At 41.1% G+C, this 14754-nt stretch overlaps 1 protein-coding gene across 2 annotated transcripts in view; it reads left to right on the forward strand.

Moving 5' to 3' along the window:
* LOC101161486 (arf-GAP with coiled-coil, ANK repeat and PH domain-containing protein 3) overlaps positions 1-14652 on the forward strand; it is a 79587-nt gene extending 64935 nt beyond the window's left edge. Inside the window, exons 16-25 of one of the 2 annotated variants that reach the window (XM_023956872.1) lie at positions 1116-1185; positions 3051-3145; positions 3227-3444; positions 3555-3644; positions 3739-3831; positions 3912-4138; positions 4833-4942; positions 6184-6294; positions 6382-6443; positions 13882-14652. In XM_023956872.1, coding sequence (XP_023812640.1) covers positions 1116-1185; positions 3051-3145; positions 3227-3444; positions 3555-3644; positions 3739-3831; positions 3912-4138; positions 4833-4942; positions 6184-6294; positions 6382-6443; positions 13882-13988 — 1183 coding nt within the window. In that variant the 3' untranslated portion in view covers positions 13989-14652. The remainder of the gene's footprint in view (positions 1-1115; positions 1186-3050; positions 3146-3226; positions 3445-3554; positions 3645-3738; positions 3832-3911; positions 4139-4832; positions 4943-6183; positions 6295-6381; positions 6444-13881) is intronic. The other variant, XM_023956873.1, reaches the window with a different exon arrangement.
* Positions 14653-14754: the final 102 nt, after the last annotated feature.

The raw sequence follows: 14754 nt of genomic DNA on the forward strand, positions 1-14754 counted from the left end.
CAAAAAAACTGTTGTGGAAGTACCATGATATGGGCCTGCTTTTCCCTATATCAGCAAATCAGGCTTACAAAAAATGTGATTTCAAAGAAAAGAGGATACATGTGAAGGAATTTAGCAGATATTTTAGAAAAGATCCCATCTCCATCCTACTTTAAATATCAAACATACACAAGATGTTGAACATGTCACGGACACATGGGTTCTTCTAAACCATTAAAAATAGAAGTGACACTAAACCGACAGTGTAGAATTCAAAAACATGATTCTAGATGAACTTTGAAAGTGTTACAGTGAGAAAGTCAGCCTGGGTTGATGCTGCTCTCACATTCTAATCAAAGTTCCTCCTTTAGAAGCTAAACGTGAGGACATGCATGTGACGGCTTGCAGATTTAGACTGCAAAAACCGAGCAGCATATGTTTAATTAGATTTAAGGAAAGGATCTAATTGCCGTCTGCCGCCAGGCCAACGGCTCGCCAAACAGCAGGACGCGCCTGCTGATCGTTACTCCGGCTTTGAGCCTCTGAAGAAGGCGGTCACGTTCCGCCGCACACCCTGCTGGCGGATTAAAGCAGAGTCTGCTGCTGATTGGATGAGGCTGGCTTTGAGAGTTTTCACTGAAACAAGAGCTGGTGGAGTGGTTTGCACTCTGTGATGGGGAAGAGGACACAGGTCTGTGGCTCTACGTCTCTGCATAAGGCTGCATTCTTGTTCTCAAACTTGTTGCCACGGCTCCAGAGGGCCACACGCAGGCAAACAGTATTTAAATTTTAAAAAAAAGTGGCGTACTTTTAGGTTGTAGTCGGAGCTCGGAACCTGTCTGAGCTCATCTCGGAGCCTGTTTCTCCACCGGTTGAATATTCATGCTCCCTCTTTGGTCCTCTCACAGCCCAGTCAGACAAAGCAGGCAGTTTCCGACATGAAACTGTTGCCTGGATACCAGACCGTAATTTGCATGACTTTGGAGGCCTGAAATTCCACTTTTGGGTATTCAAATCAGGTCATGGCACCATACTACAGTGCATTATCCCATGTGTTCAACTTCCTCTTTCCAAAACATAGGAATGCAGGTTTTTTTTCCATTTTTTTTTAATCCTTTATGTGTTTGTTGTTGCAGGAGTCTTGGAGTTCATTGTTCAAAGGTGCGTTCACTGACGCTGGACTCATGGGAACCAGAATTGTTAAAGGTAAACTTGTTCTCAGTCCACTTTAATATTTTATATATATATATCCTGCGACTAATGATTATATATATATATATATATATATATATATATATATATATATATATATATATATATATATATATATATATATATATATATATATATATATATATATATATATATATATATATATATATATAGGCCTGCACAATATACTGCAAATTTATCGTTATCGCAATATCCAGCTCTGCAATATGCATATCGCAAAAGACGGCTAATATCGCAATAAATCGCAAACCCAAAATGTGTTAAAACAATCTTCTAGCAGCTTGAAGCATTTAACGAATCAAATAAATCCCTTTATGCTTTGACCAATCAGATGGACGCCTTCCCATTGTTGACCAATCAGATGGAGGCCTATTATGTTAACCCTGGTCCTGAAGAGCCTCAACCCTGCCTGTTTTCCAGCTCTCCTTAACCAGCTTGCTGTTGATTGGCTGACTCAAGCGATTTCATCCTGATTGACTGAACACACCTGATTTTGGTTATCATTATTGAGCAGTCTAGGGAGAATTGGAAAACAGACAGGGTTGAGGCTCTTGAGGACCAGGGTTAGCCACCCTGACGTTTGTCCCCTATGTCGATGAGGGTCATTTGGAGTATAATTTTTAAACTATTGCAATGAAATGGGAATGATGTTTTTATTTATTTTTCTATTTTTTTATTTACCGAAAATTTATCGTTATCGCAATATTGATCACTAATATCGCATATCGCAAGTTTTCCTCATATCGTGCAGCCCTAATATATATATATATATATATATATAAATGGTTTAGGGGCGTTTAGGGCGCCCCTACCATTCTCTCACCTTGCTGCTATGATGACCGTATGTTTCGCTGTGTAGAACACGCTGGAGGGGGGGGTTGGACGTGGGGGAAAACAACAAACAGGTAGAGAGGCAGGGGCGGGGCTTAGAGTCACCACTTATGATTCCAGACAAACTAACAGCAGTTTTCTAAAAAAAAATAGTTGTCATCCATAAAATGAATTTACTTTATTGGGTTTACTGGATGTAAAGAAAATAAATAAATAGATAGGAGTCTGCATCAAAGTGAATTTATTTGTTCATGTATTTGTTTGTATTTTATCATCTCATTCATCTGAACTCTGGGTGTTTGACAGACAGAAAAGTCAATTCAAGGTTGTGGAAAATGGACAAAAGATCGAAGGAAACATCACGCTCATAAATAACAAATATAATTATAATAAATAATCAAATCAATATCCTGACAACATTTTGAATCAGTACAAGTCTTGTCAAATGAACTATCGTTATATATCGGCAAAACCATATTTTCTAACATCATAGTGTTGTGGCTCCCTGTGCTTTCATGTCAGTGGGAAACGGATCCAAATGGCTCTTTGAGAGGTTCAGGCTGCCGACCTGTGTTAGTCATAAAAAAATCCATCGTATGAAGACAAATATAAGGAAAATAAAAGAAAGGATTTCTATAAATCTATTGCTGTAAGGATGATAAAAAAAAACGCAAAAATGTAAAAATTACTGCATTCACTCATCAAATATGCAGATCAGGCATCTTTTGATTCAGCTGACATTCTTGTTTTATCGCCTTTAAATCTATAGCATACAAGTAGTCAAAAGAAAAAACATTAAAAGACTTTTTGTTATTGAAATACAGATTTTAAGCTAAACTGGTTTCAGCCTGAGCGAGTATAACAGGTATTAATGCGTAAACATCATATAAAACTGCCAACTGTTTAAGGCAAAGACCCTCTCGACTGACACAAAAACTAATTTGTGTCCAACTTTTCTTAGAAGTTTTGACTACAACAAGATATTTCCGTTTTGTTTTATCTTATAGTTGATGTGTGAGCTTGGAAACAGCGTCATCAACCACATCTACGAAGGGTCGTGTCAAGAGCAAGGCCTGAAGAAACCGTTTCCTTCCAGTTCAAGGTGCCTTTCTCTGTTTTCCTGTTAAATCTGCTGTTCAAGGCTACTTCTGAAAGGGTTCAAATCTGCCGCCCATCTGTCCAGGCAAGAGAAAGAGGCCTGGATCAAGGCAAAGTACGTGGAGAGGAAATTCCTCAAGAAGCTGGGCTCCACAGCGGTCCTCATCAACGGAGAGAGGAAGCGGGAGCGGCGGTGGAGCGTGAAGAAGTGTCGCCGGCACAACAGCGCCACGGCTGTGTCCAAAACGCGGCGTCGATACCAGCAGGAGCACGGCAGCACGTCTCCCTCCACCCTCTCTGCAGGTGCGTCAGGCGATGGAGGGGAAACAAAGCAGTTGGACTAATAAATGATGACGTCCTGATGCTCTGATGGTTTGTCTCTTTAAGCTAATGTGGATCATTTGTCTTCTCAGCAGCTGCTAAGTTCAGACGAGAGTCGCTGTTTTGTCCAGATGAGCTGGATTCTCTCTTTTCCTACTTTGATACTGGATCTGGACCTCGAAGTAAGCTACTGTTTTGCAGTTTGAAAGCACATTTCCCAGCTTCACTTCTGTAAGAGTGGGCTAGCATGCCTAACATGTCCATGTGGTCCGGCAGGTTTGAGCAGTGACAGCGGCTTGGGCGGCAGCACGGACGGCAGCACGGACATCCTGGTGTCCGGCTCCGTGGTGGGCCGAGTCGCGGAGGAGGGTGAGTTCTTCCATCTCTGAGAGATCGGTTTACCCGCCGTCGTTAGTCTGACACGAGAGGCTCTTCTGCGAATTCTGCAGAGGATGAAGTGTCGGAGGACTCGAGCGGCGAGGCCGAACTGGAGGCGGAGTCAGAGACGTGCGACCCGGAGGACACGAGGGAGCTCCATCCCGGGGAGCTGCTCTACAAAGCCTCCAAGGCTCGGAACCTGCCGCTCATGGCGGAAGCACTCGCCCACGGGGCGGATGTTAACGCAGCCAACGACGAGGACGAAGGAAAGACGGCCCTCATACAGGCCGTGATCGGGGTGAGGCGCTCCACAAAACGCAACCAGAAACGAGGGATGCCACTGGGACCTATAGCTAATAGATACGCTTTCAGTGAGAGATAAGATACAATACAATCAACATAAAAATGTAACTTAAGTTCACCTTTCACGTTCTCTTAACCCTTGTGCTATCTTAGATGACCCCACCCTTACATTGACGTGTTCTCCCTACCATGACAAAGGTGGATAAAGGTGGAAAGATTTCATGTAATTCATGGACACCAGTGAGGATCACAAACCATTGAAGAAAAAAGGTTCAGCACACTGTCTAGTGGGTCTAGATGACCCAACTCCCAATGGTAAAGTGCTTAGGATAGCACAAGGGTTACCAGTGCAGTGTGTTTTGTGTGCTGATTGGGTATTGTTTTTGTCAGTCAGTCTCCTCTGTGCCGTGTCTTTTGTACAGAATGCATTCAGTTTGCCTCATCTACATACATCCTCGTTTTATTTGTTCAACTGGCTTACTTTTCACTGATCCCACATCTTGCGCCTAAAATGGTCCATAAAAAAACGTGTTTAACGATGGCCGAACATGAGAGTTTTGGAAGCCGGAAACGCTCACGTGCTCGTGTTCACACGGACTTTTCATAAAAAATTGGGCACTGGGTCGCGCGCCGCTGAGGCTAGCGTGAGCGTAGCTTCACCCTTTGCATGATCGATATCTTCATCTTAGGGTTCACTGGTCGCCTGCGAGTTGCTGCTCCAGAATGCCGCCGACGTCAACCAAAGAGACGCGAGGGGGCGAGGCCCATTGCATCACGCCACGCATCTGGGACACACGGGGTGAGTCAGGAGCCACTCAGGGCTGTTCAATTCAATTCAATTCAATTCAATTTTATTTGTATAGCCCAAAATCACAACAACAGTCGTCTCGATGGGCTTCGAAGTAAAACATGAAATCAAAAGGATCACGAATACAAAGAGTTCAATAGAAAAATACTAAAATGAACTAACGAACTGACTAAGCTATACTGGCATCCCTGCCCTTAGACCCCCCTTCGCGGTAAGGAAAAACTCCCAAAAAAAACGGATTCCGGAAAAAACGAAGAAACCTCAGGGGTGCCCACATGAAGGAGGGATCCTCCCCCAGGACGGACAGGCGATTTACCAGAACTCTTAGAGAAGAATTAACTTATCTAAATCTACAACTACATATATAAAAGTCCAGCAGACGAGCTTCATCCAGCCGTGGTTGTGGGGACAGTCAAAGGCGCGAGTCGAGCCGGAGACAGGATCCACAGCCAGGTGTAGGAGCAGGAGCAGAGACGAGGTACTCGGTCAGGTACAGAGCAGAGACGAGCCAGAGATGAGCCAGAGGCAGGATCCACAGCCAGGTGTAGGAGCAGGAGCAAAGGCGAGGTAAACGGTCAGGAACTGGAGCACGGATGAGCCAACTGGAGTCTGGAAGCACTCCCACTCCCCAGGAGGGGAGAGGGAAAGAGTGACAATACATGAATCGCACTGCACCAAACAGAGGCATGGAGAACTAAATGATAAATTATGATCAAGAATAGAGGAGAGGAAGGGTAGAAGTAAAAACAGGAAAGAGGACAGAACCCCAGTGCACCATAGTTACCCCAGCTTCAACTTCTAGCAGCCTTTTAAAAAAAATAGTTATTATTAAGTTTAATTTAAACAAACTAACATTAAGTTAAATAATATCTGAATACTAACTAGTCTGACAATAAGCCTGTCCAAAGAGGAATGTTTTCAGTCTAGCTTTGAATGTAGAAACTGAGTCGGTCTCTCTTACATGAGCTGGGAGTTTATTCCATAAGACAGGGGCTTGGTGGCTAAACGCTCTACCTCCAACCGTACTTTTACTAATTCTAGGAACCACAAGCAGTCCTGCATTTTGCGAGCGAAGTGTTCTGATTGGTTGCTGCATCTGTGGTTCTAAGTGTGTGAGACTCCTTTAGTCTTTGGCTGGAATCACAATCAAGAAATGAAGACGGAATTCTGCTTTTTATTGTTTGGTTAAAAAAAGACAATCTCAACTTTTTTTTGTTGGGTTTGTTTTGCAGACAAGTGTGTTTGTTCCTGAAGAGGGGAGCCACGCAGAACGACGGCGATGAAGAAGGCCAGGACCCTCTGAGTATCGCTGTGCAGCAAGCCAACGCCGATATCGTCACGCTGTACGTTCCCTCACATTCACCCGGAAGAATTCAGTTCTGCTTCGATGCTTCACTCTGCTCCTCCTCTCGGTTTCCGCGTTGCTTTAGGTTGCGTCTGGCCAAGATGAACGATGAGATGCGAGAGTCGGAGGGACCCTGCGGACAACCAGGTCATTATCCAATCAGCAGCCCCACTGAGCAGCAGTACAGGAAATGCATTCAGGAGTTCATCTGTATACACATAGCTGACTGCTGAGACCACTCAGTCTGGAAGACACAAAGATGCAATATTGGGTTGTAAGCTTTTCTAAAGACTTCAAATCACCAGGATGTGATGCTGTTTTTTTTGTTTTTATTTTTTGGAAGCCAAATCTGCCAGCTGTCAACTTCCTTCTCAGGACCCAACAACACTGTTATCTTTTTTTATTTATGTCATATAATGTCATATAATAATATAATTCCCAAATTGAAAAAGACAAAGAAGAGGAATCAGTATTAATGGTTTTGGCAAAGTCGGAGCAAAAAAAGGCCAGAAGGGCTGCAGCTGAAATGCTAACCACCATTTCAAGCACTCTAGTGAGGAGTGGTTCAAACGCAATGAAGCAGTAGCTGGAGCCTCAATTTAGTCTGAAAATTTTAGGACGGCTTGTCTGAACCAAAGACGTGTAGTGAATGGATCTCAACCCTTTGGATCACAGGGAGAATTTGTGGTTCTGCGTTGATCTAAAGCAGAGGAAACCTTCTCTGTGCCTGTAGAGTGTTTACACCGAGCTCACAAACCCAACATGAGGTCACCATGTGGTTGATTGCTGTTGCCCACCAACTACTCCAGTGTTAAAGGAAAGTTTGTTTGTGAGATCAACAGCATGGTGGAGTTCAGGAGTGACGATGTCACATTACAACACCTGATACTTTTGTGTTGTTCTGTAAAACGGCACCAGAGGGCACTGTGGAGCATTTTGCTGGATCTGGAACTGATGAATGCTACATTTTTGGCAGCAAAGACAGAGAAGGGAGGTCTTTCTGAGTACTTATAGATACTTATAATACATAGTTGCCATTTATTATAAGTATTAAGCTCATAAAAGTACTATACCGGCCCTTTTTTAAGAACAGAACCAAATATATAATTAGATGTGAGATGAAAAATGTGATGACATCGATACAAACTGTAAAATTAGCAATTTTTTAAACAGTCTGGTGATATTTTTTGTCCAGAAAATGCCTTTAAAAACATTTTAAACTCTAGGAAAATGATTGTTTACCCATCAAATAATACAAAACCTCTTTTTTTCAGTCACAAATCCGTTGATTAAACTGATAGACTGAAATTAGGGCCACAGGAAAATCCTCTCTGACTTATTCTTCCACTCATGTCTGTCATGGCTGTGAAGCACTTTGAAAGCACGCCATTCTGCTCTTAGCGAAGCCTCTACTGAGTCTATGCAGCAAAAAAAAAACTAAAAGAAAATTGTGGTGATGAAAAAATCATTTGCTGCAGAAGGATTCCTCTGCAGCGACTGTAAAATAACAAACTCTCCTTCTGAACTTTTGCTCTTGTAGTTACACAATCCATAAAAGTTTCTTTTTTTTTTATAAAAGAAAAACAAAACTATTTTTCATGCAAGTTTAATGCTTTAAAGACTTTTCAAAAGTAGGTCAAGCTCAGGGCTTTGCTTAATGGACAGTTTTATAGAAGCACCAAATATACATTTTATCCACTTTGCATCAGGTTTTTCTTCTTTTTCCTTGCTTAGTGGGGCCATGGCTTAAGGTGTTGGCTCAGTCAATGCAGACGCTGCTGCTGCCGTTTTTAGGTCCGACGCAGAACCACAGATTTGCTGTGACCATCATCCGAACCTCCAAACCCCAGTCACTTCAGTGATCTCACTTTGCACCTTCCAAAAGTTCCTAAATGTGAGTTCTCCACTGTAAATAGTGCCAAAGGATCATGGGTAATGCAGTCTTTACAACAATTCTCTGTTTTAAAAATGAAACCGAGTCTCTGCTCTGAGATACTTTTTTCCCCATCTGTGGCACTACTGACTTTATAGATGGATCAACCAGAATGACTCAGCAAAACACACACAAAAACCCCCGTATGATGGTAACACAAAGCAGCGTGTTTTATGTTCTTTTAAACAGAGACACTTTGCCAACTGTAACGTCAGACCTGATCCCGCAACCAGGAGACACACATTCTAACACAAAGTACTTCCATAAACCTGATTTGGCAAAAAAAAAACAAAAAAACCCAAATATCTAGTTTGTTTGTTTGTCTTTCTCTAAAGAAAGATGAGTAAAAGTGACAGCAGACTTATTTGGGCGTAAAAATAGCTTCTGCCGCATTTGTTTGCAGACATGCAGGAAGTCAATGAAATTCTGTGTTTAAAGCGCAAAGCAAACAATTGAAATGGGATCAGTAGGCGGGACTAGTACACATTCCCTGTGCAGTTTTTAGTTCAGAAACGGATTTGACAGGAAAAGGTAGAATGTAATGAAAACATTGTTCCATCTTTACAGCTGAAAAGTAGCTCGGATCAAAAAAATGTCGAGAAAAGAACGTGTTTATTCACGTCTTGCATGTCTCCGCCTCCTTCATATCTGTGCGTACATACGTTGGACTAAATGACAAACCAAACCGCCTCCTTTCTATAAACAGAGTGAGCCTGGGATGAAAACAGGCTGCATGCAGTCGGCAATATCAAAAACAAAAACAAAAGAAGGATGTAGTTTTTGTTCAGCTGGATGAGCTTTTGCTGTAAATAGACTGCGACCGCATTGAGGGCAAACTGTGAAAGCAGCAATAACTGCGACCCAGAGACAATCAGTTCTCTGCACCAATCGAGAGATTGATCCAGAGGACAGAAGCAGAAATGATGCACCCCCCCCCCCCACCCCCCCATGTTTTAAATCTCCCTTTCTGACTCAGCTCCCAGGTCGGCCGTGCAATGACTCAGTCCAAACCAGCAGGGTTTTACTTCTGTCTTGTTTTTTTGTGATGCGTTTACTTTGTTAGACTTCTTCAGCTGTCTCACTAGATCTAATCACCTGTGGGTGGAGCCTGAGGCTCCACCCACAGGTGATTAGAGACGGCTGAAGACGGTGGACTCTGTACATACGTTTGTTGTCATGTTTGTGCTTTCTCTGATGTTTCACATGTGGGCTTCCATCCGATCAGTGGTGTCAGGTTCTAACAGGACACGGGTAGACCCAAAAAAACCTCCTCTGTGGGTTCAAACATTTGACGTCCAGGATTGCATGGTCGTGTCTCTGTCAAACCGTGGACTTGCATGGCAGAAGATTTTTAGTGGATGTGAAAAGAGAAAAGAGGTTTTCCTGCTTTCCTCCAGCGCCTGAGTCATGACTGAAAACAGGGCAGTCTGACAAGTGCAGCACACCAACAAAATCATCCTTTAAGATAAGACTTTATTTATCCCACGATGGGGAAATTCTTTTGTCTGCAGCAGCAAAAATGACGTCCAAATAGCATAGGTGATATTCAAAATAGCGAAAACGGCATCCAAATAGCAAAAATGTCATTAAAAAAAGCAATAAATACATTTAAATAGCTAAAACGACATTCAAAGTAGCAAAAACGACATTAAAAATTGCAATAAAAACTTTTAAATAGCCAAAACGACGTTCAAAATGGCAAAAATGACATTAAAAATAGCTATAAATACATTTAAATAGCAAAACCGACATTCAAAATAGCTATAAATACATTTAAATAGCAAAAACGACATTCAAAATAGCTATAAATACATTTAAATAGCAAAAACGACATTCAAAATAGCTATAAATACATTTAAATAGCAAAAACGACATTCAAAATAGCTATAAATACATTTAAATAGCGAAAACGGCATCCAAATAGCAAAAATGTCATTAAAAAAAGCAATAAATACATTTAAATAGCTAAAACGACATTCAAAGTAGCAAAAACGACATTAAAAATTGCAATAAAAACTTTTAAATAGCCAAAACGACGTTCAAAATGGCAAAAATGACATTAAAAATAGCTATAAATACATTTAAATAGCAAAACCGACATTCAAAATAGCTATAAATACATTTAAATAGCAAAAACGACATTCAAAATAGCTATAAATACATTTAAATAGCAAAAACGACATTCAAAATAGCTATAAATACATTTAAATAGCAAAAACGACATTCAAAATAGCAAAAAATGACGTTCAAATAGCAAAAAATATATTCAAATAGCAAAGGTGACATTCAAGCAAAATTAACAGTTCAACATTAGAAAAGAACAGAAGAACATCTGCAACCTGCACGACAAAGTAAAATGAACCGTTTTAAGAACAAAGACAACTGAAAACAACAACTGCAACAATAAAATAAGAAATGAATGAATGAAAAACAGCGCGTGGGCACTTAGTGTGTCACTGCAGCACCGTGTTGCACAGTCTGATGTCTGCGGTGGCGCTCCTTCCTGCGCTGTGGGTGTAATAGGTGGTGGTGGTGGGGGGGGGGTGTTTATCCATGATAGATGTTAGCTTAGCCAACATCCTCCTGTCCGCCATCTCCTCAACGGACTCCAGTGTGCAGCCCAGGACAGACTTCTTAACCAGTTTAAGTCTCTGCCTGTACGTCCCCCTGCACCAAAAGACCTCCGTCTCCTCAGCAGGTGAAGGCGGAGCTTCATTCCTGCCACTCATAAATACCATTCTCTTCCCGTCGAAATCAAAGCAGGTGACAGTAAAGTCATGAGAAAAATGTCTGTTTATGGTCCTGCAAGGTCTTTAGAAGTCTGAAAAGCATTGAATTGATGAATTTGGAGAGAATACCCTAATAAGTCTTGAATGTTGTTATCAGAGCCTTAAAAATGGTGCTGTTTAAAACTTATCTTGTTGAAAATGTAATTTCTCAAACACAATTATTTTGATCGAAAAATGCAAATAAATAGCTGCAGAATCAGTTGTTATGGAGCAATGCAAAAGAAAAAAGTTAAATTATGAATTTCAAGTTTGATTTTAAGCAACAAGAAGATGCACCACAATCCCACAAATGATTTAAGGCGAACAACAAAGACAAAATGGGAGCTTCAAAGTTCAATGAAATTAAATGCAGCTTTTATCTTCTTAACGTTTTTTAGCAAATCTTGTTGGTGCTTGTGAGCCTATAGGATATATATAATTTATTTTAATTCAACTGATGGAGAGTAAATTTGGAATAAATGATCACTTATAATGAATTATAAATATATTTTAAATTTGCTGCTATAGTTTCTTTTGGACGCCCAGAACTCTGAGTACGATAACGAGTGAAACCAAAGCAAACGTCATGAAAGAACAGAGTAAATGTTTGGGTTCAAACTTTTGTAGTTTTCTGTTCATCTCATTAAAATCACCCCCCCCCCCCCCCCTAATTTTTGGAAAATTTAGTTTTCTGGAAAATCTGAGTGGTTTGTCACAATAAAAGATCAGGTTCTGTTTTTTTCAACATCTCCGAAATTCTGAGTTACTATCGATCAGTATTTCACAACGTATTTTAAAAAATGCAATGACAGATTTTTGTAACTGTCCCCATAAAGATCCTAAAAGTTCTTTGGAGTCTCCTCCGGCTTTTGTTTGGCTCCCAAAGGCGCTGGCGGCCACAGGAAGATCCTCGCCGTCCCCCCCCCCCCCCCCCCCCCCCGTGTCTGTGAAGCACTTTGAACGCACGGCGCTCTAACAGACTACACAATGAAAACATTGTGGTGATGAAACAATCATTTGCCGCTGAAGGATTACTCTGCAGGGACTGTTGTGTAAAATAGCAAACTCTCTGCTTCTGACCTTTCACTCTTGTATTTTTCTGCCTTTTCTGACTGTTATCTGTGACATTCTCTCACACGAAGACGTGTGTCTGTGAATATTAACACTTCCTCTGTTTGGTTCTTCGTGTGCTCGAGATATGATATATGTATATATAAAATAAACCAACTAAACACTAACCTCTGTCTTCACGTCTGTGTTTTGTTTCCTCTTCCTTCTCTAAGTTCATCCTGCAGCACTAACACCCCTCTAACGCACATCCTTTCTTTTTGGACACTAAATGGTAGTTTTCTCTGCTTTCACTAAAAGCGCGTCTTATATTTACTTTTGGGTATTAGTCATTCGTTCTGGGAGCCCTCAGACTACAGGAAAAGCCAGAAAGGAGGAAGAAAACAGTTTGTTGGGTACAAACTCTGTCCTCCAAAAGAAAAGGAGACAATAATGAGCCAGTTATTTAAAAAAAAACGGATAAAAACTCATTAAAGAATTGGAAACTTGGCCACACATGAGATCAGCCGCACTGTCAGTCAGTCAGCGAGTCCCTGCTAAAGAAAAAAAGGTAAAAGAAAACTAGCAAAATAATCCAATAATCTGACATCCCGGTGGCCCTGGTAGCAGTGTGTGTGTGTGTGTGTCCTGCAGATGCTCTGAAACTCTTTGATCGATGGTCATCAAATCAGTGGCCGAGTGGAGGAGCGTCTACCCTGATATTATGGGTTTGAAACCCCCGGCTCTGCCTTCCAAATGACACTCCTCTGTGTGGCACTATGGCTGCCATGACTCCATTTGGACTAATAAATTCACCTTTTCTTTGACATTTTTAACACAAAAAAGAAGTTTCTTACAGAAAAGGGAAACCATCAGAGAGAAGTTTCCCATAGAAAGAAATGCAAAGAGCCCCCCTCCTTCTATAATCACCCTCCTACCCCCCCACCCCCGTAACATCCCTCTCTCTTCTTCCCTCCTTTTTTTTTTGTCCGGTCCTACAAAAACCGTTACAAATATAACTAATATAAAGACGGTTTAGTCTAAATTACACAAGGGGTTTATTCAAATATACCCCTTGTGTGTCAGAAGATTCATAACCTCATGTAACAATAAATGTGGCCTTCAGGTCTCATATGTTTGCTCAGCTGCTGGACAGGACAAGTAGAAAAAAACATGCAAAGAGAATTTAATGAGAAAAAAAAACTTAAAAAATATTCTCTACCTTTTTAAAAACGGAGACACAAAAGCTCCTGTGTCATATTCTGTTTAAAGATGACAAATGTTTCTATTTTCGTTTTATGTCTGTAAAAGATAAAATGATTTGTTTGTATGGCTTTCATCTTAAATACTTCCTGTTCTGCAAGCTCAGAGGTGCGTTGTTGCATCTGCAGAAGAACCCGTCGGTATTCAGATGCAGGTTTAGACTCATAAACCTTCGAGTGTTTCTAAAGTTCTGATGGAACTTGAAGGCTGAAACAGTCCAGGGATTGATGGATCGTAAAAACCTTCCATTTACTGATTCGTCTGGTTGTTTGCTGCTGTGAAACCCGCAGTTACAGGCTGGAAAAAACAAAAACAAAGTTACATTTATCCTGAGTCTGTAACTCTGTCACTCAGGAATGTTCATCTTCTCTGGAGACTCAGACATAGATTCAGAGAGGTTACCATGACGACCAGACAAGTGGAAGCTCAGTGTTTTGAGAAACTTTTTCTTTTTCCTAAAGCTTCCTTGGAGCCTCTGCGTTCTTTCAGGTCTTTCATGGTTCATCCTTTGCTTTCTCTGCTTGACTAAACAGAGTCTTTCAGTTGAGTTTGTCTGATTGTTTGTTTTCATCAGGAGACGCCACATACCTGGACATCTTCAGGGAATTCTCCCACATGGCGTCCCACAACCCAGAGAAGCTGAAACGGAGGAGTCTGCACTTCCGACACTCTTTCAGGTAGTCCAGCAGAGAATGCCAACCTTCAAGATTTGACAGAGAGCAGCTTTCCGTTCAGGAGCGGGAAGGAAGCAAACGTTCAGCGGGTTCCAGGACCGCTTTGACCTCGCTGGGAATTCGAACAGATGAATTGAATCTGAACTGAAGCTTTTATTTTGATAGGACTTTTTTTTTTGGTGAGGATTTGCTGGTCTCTTCCTCTTTGATGTATTGAAAAAAGAAAGTTAAAACTTTTTCTAAAGTTTAACTTGAGCACTTGGTTGTTTTTGTGAAACTATTTTTTTACTTCTTCATTTTTGATTCACTGAAGGAAATTGATTGATATTTTGTGTTTTTATTTCCTCCCTAAAGCATATTTCGTGCATGCACATCGGTATACTCCATATTCTACAGTTAATAAATTTAATATCCTCAATAACCTCCTGTCATCTCAAAGTCACAGTGTTACAGTTCATGCAGAATTTCTGCATTGACTATGCTGGTGTAGTCCTTTGGAGTTTTGGTTTGAATGTACTTTGCAGCACCACTATGTAAAAGCATTGTTTTCTGTGTTTTTATTTGTTTTTTTTACTTTCCTGTGAACTTGCTTTAGAAGCAGAATCGTTAATATATGTGAATCCGCAGGAGCAAAGCTGACAGAAGAGCAAATAAAAGCTGTTATAACGGAGCTCAGTTCGTCCTGCCTCTTTTCTGCGGGAAACGCCGCCCTCTTGTGTTCAAGCGCAGTAGTGCATTTAGATTTTTCTGTACAACTCTTTTTCACACATTTG

Source organism: Oryzias latipes, chromosome 7, assembly GCF_002234675.1.
Source record: "Oryzias latipes chromosome 7, ASM223467v1".
Taxonomy (NCBI): Eukaryota; Metazoa; Chordata; class Actinopteri; order Beloniformes; family Adrianichthyidae; genus Oryzias; species Oryzias latipes.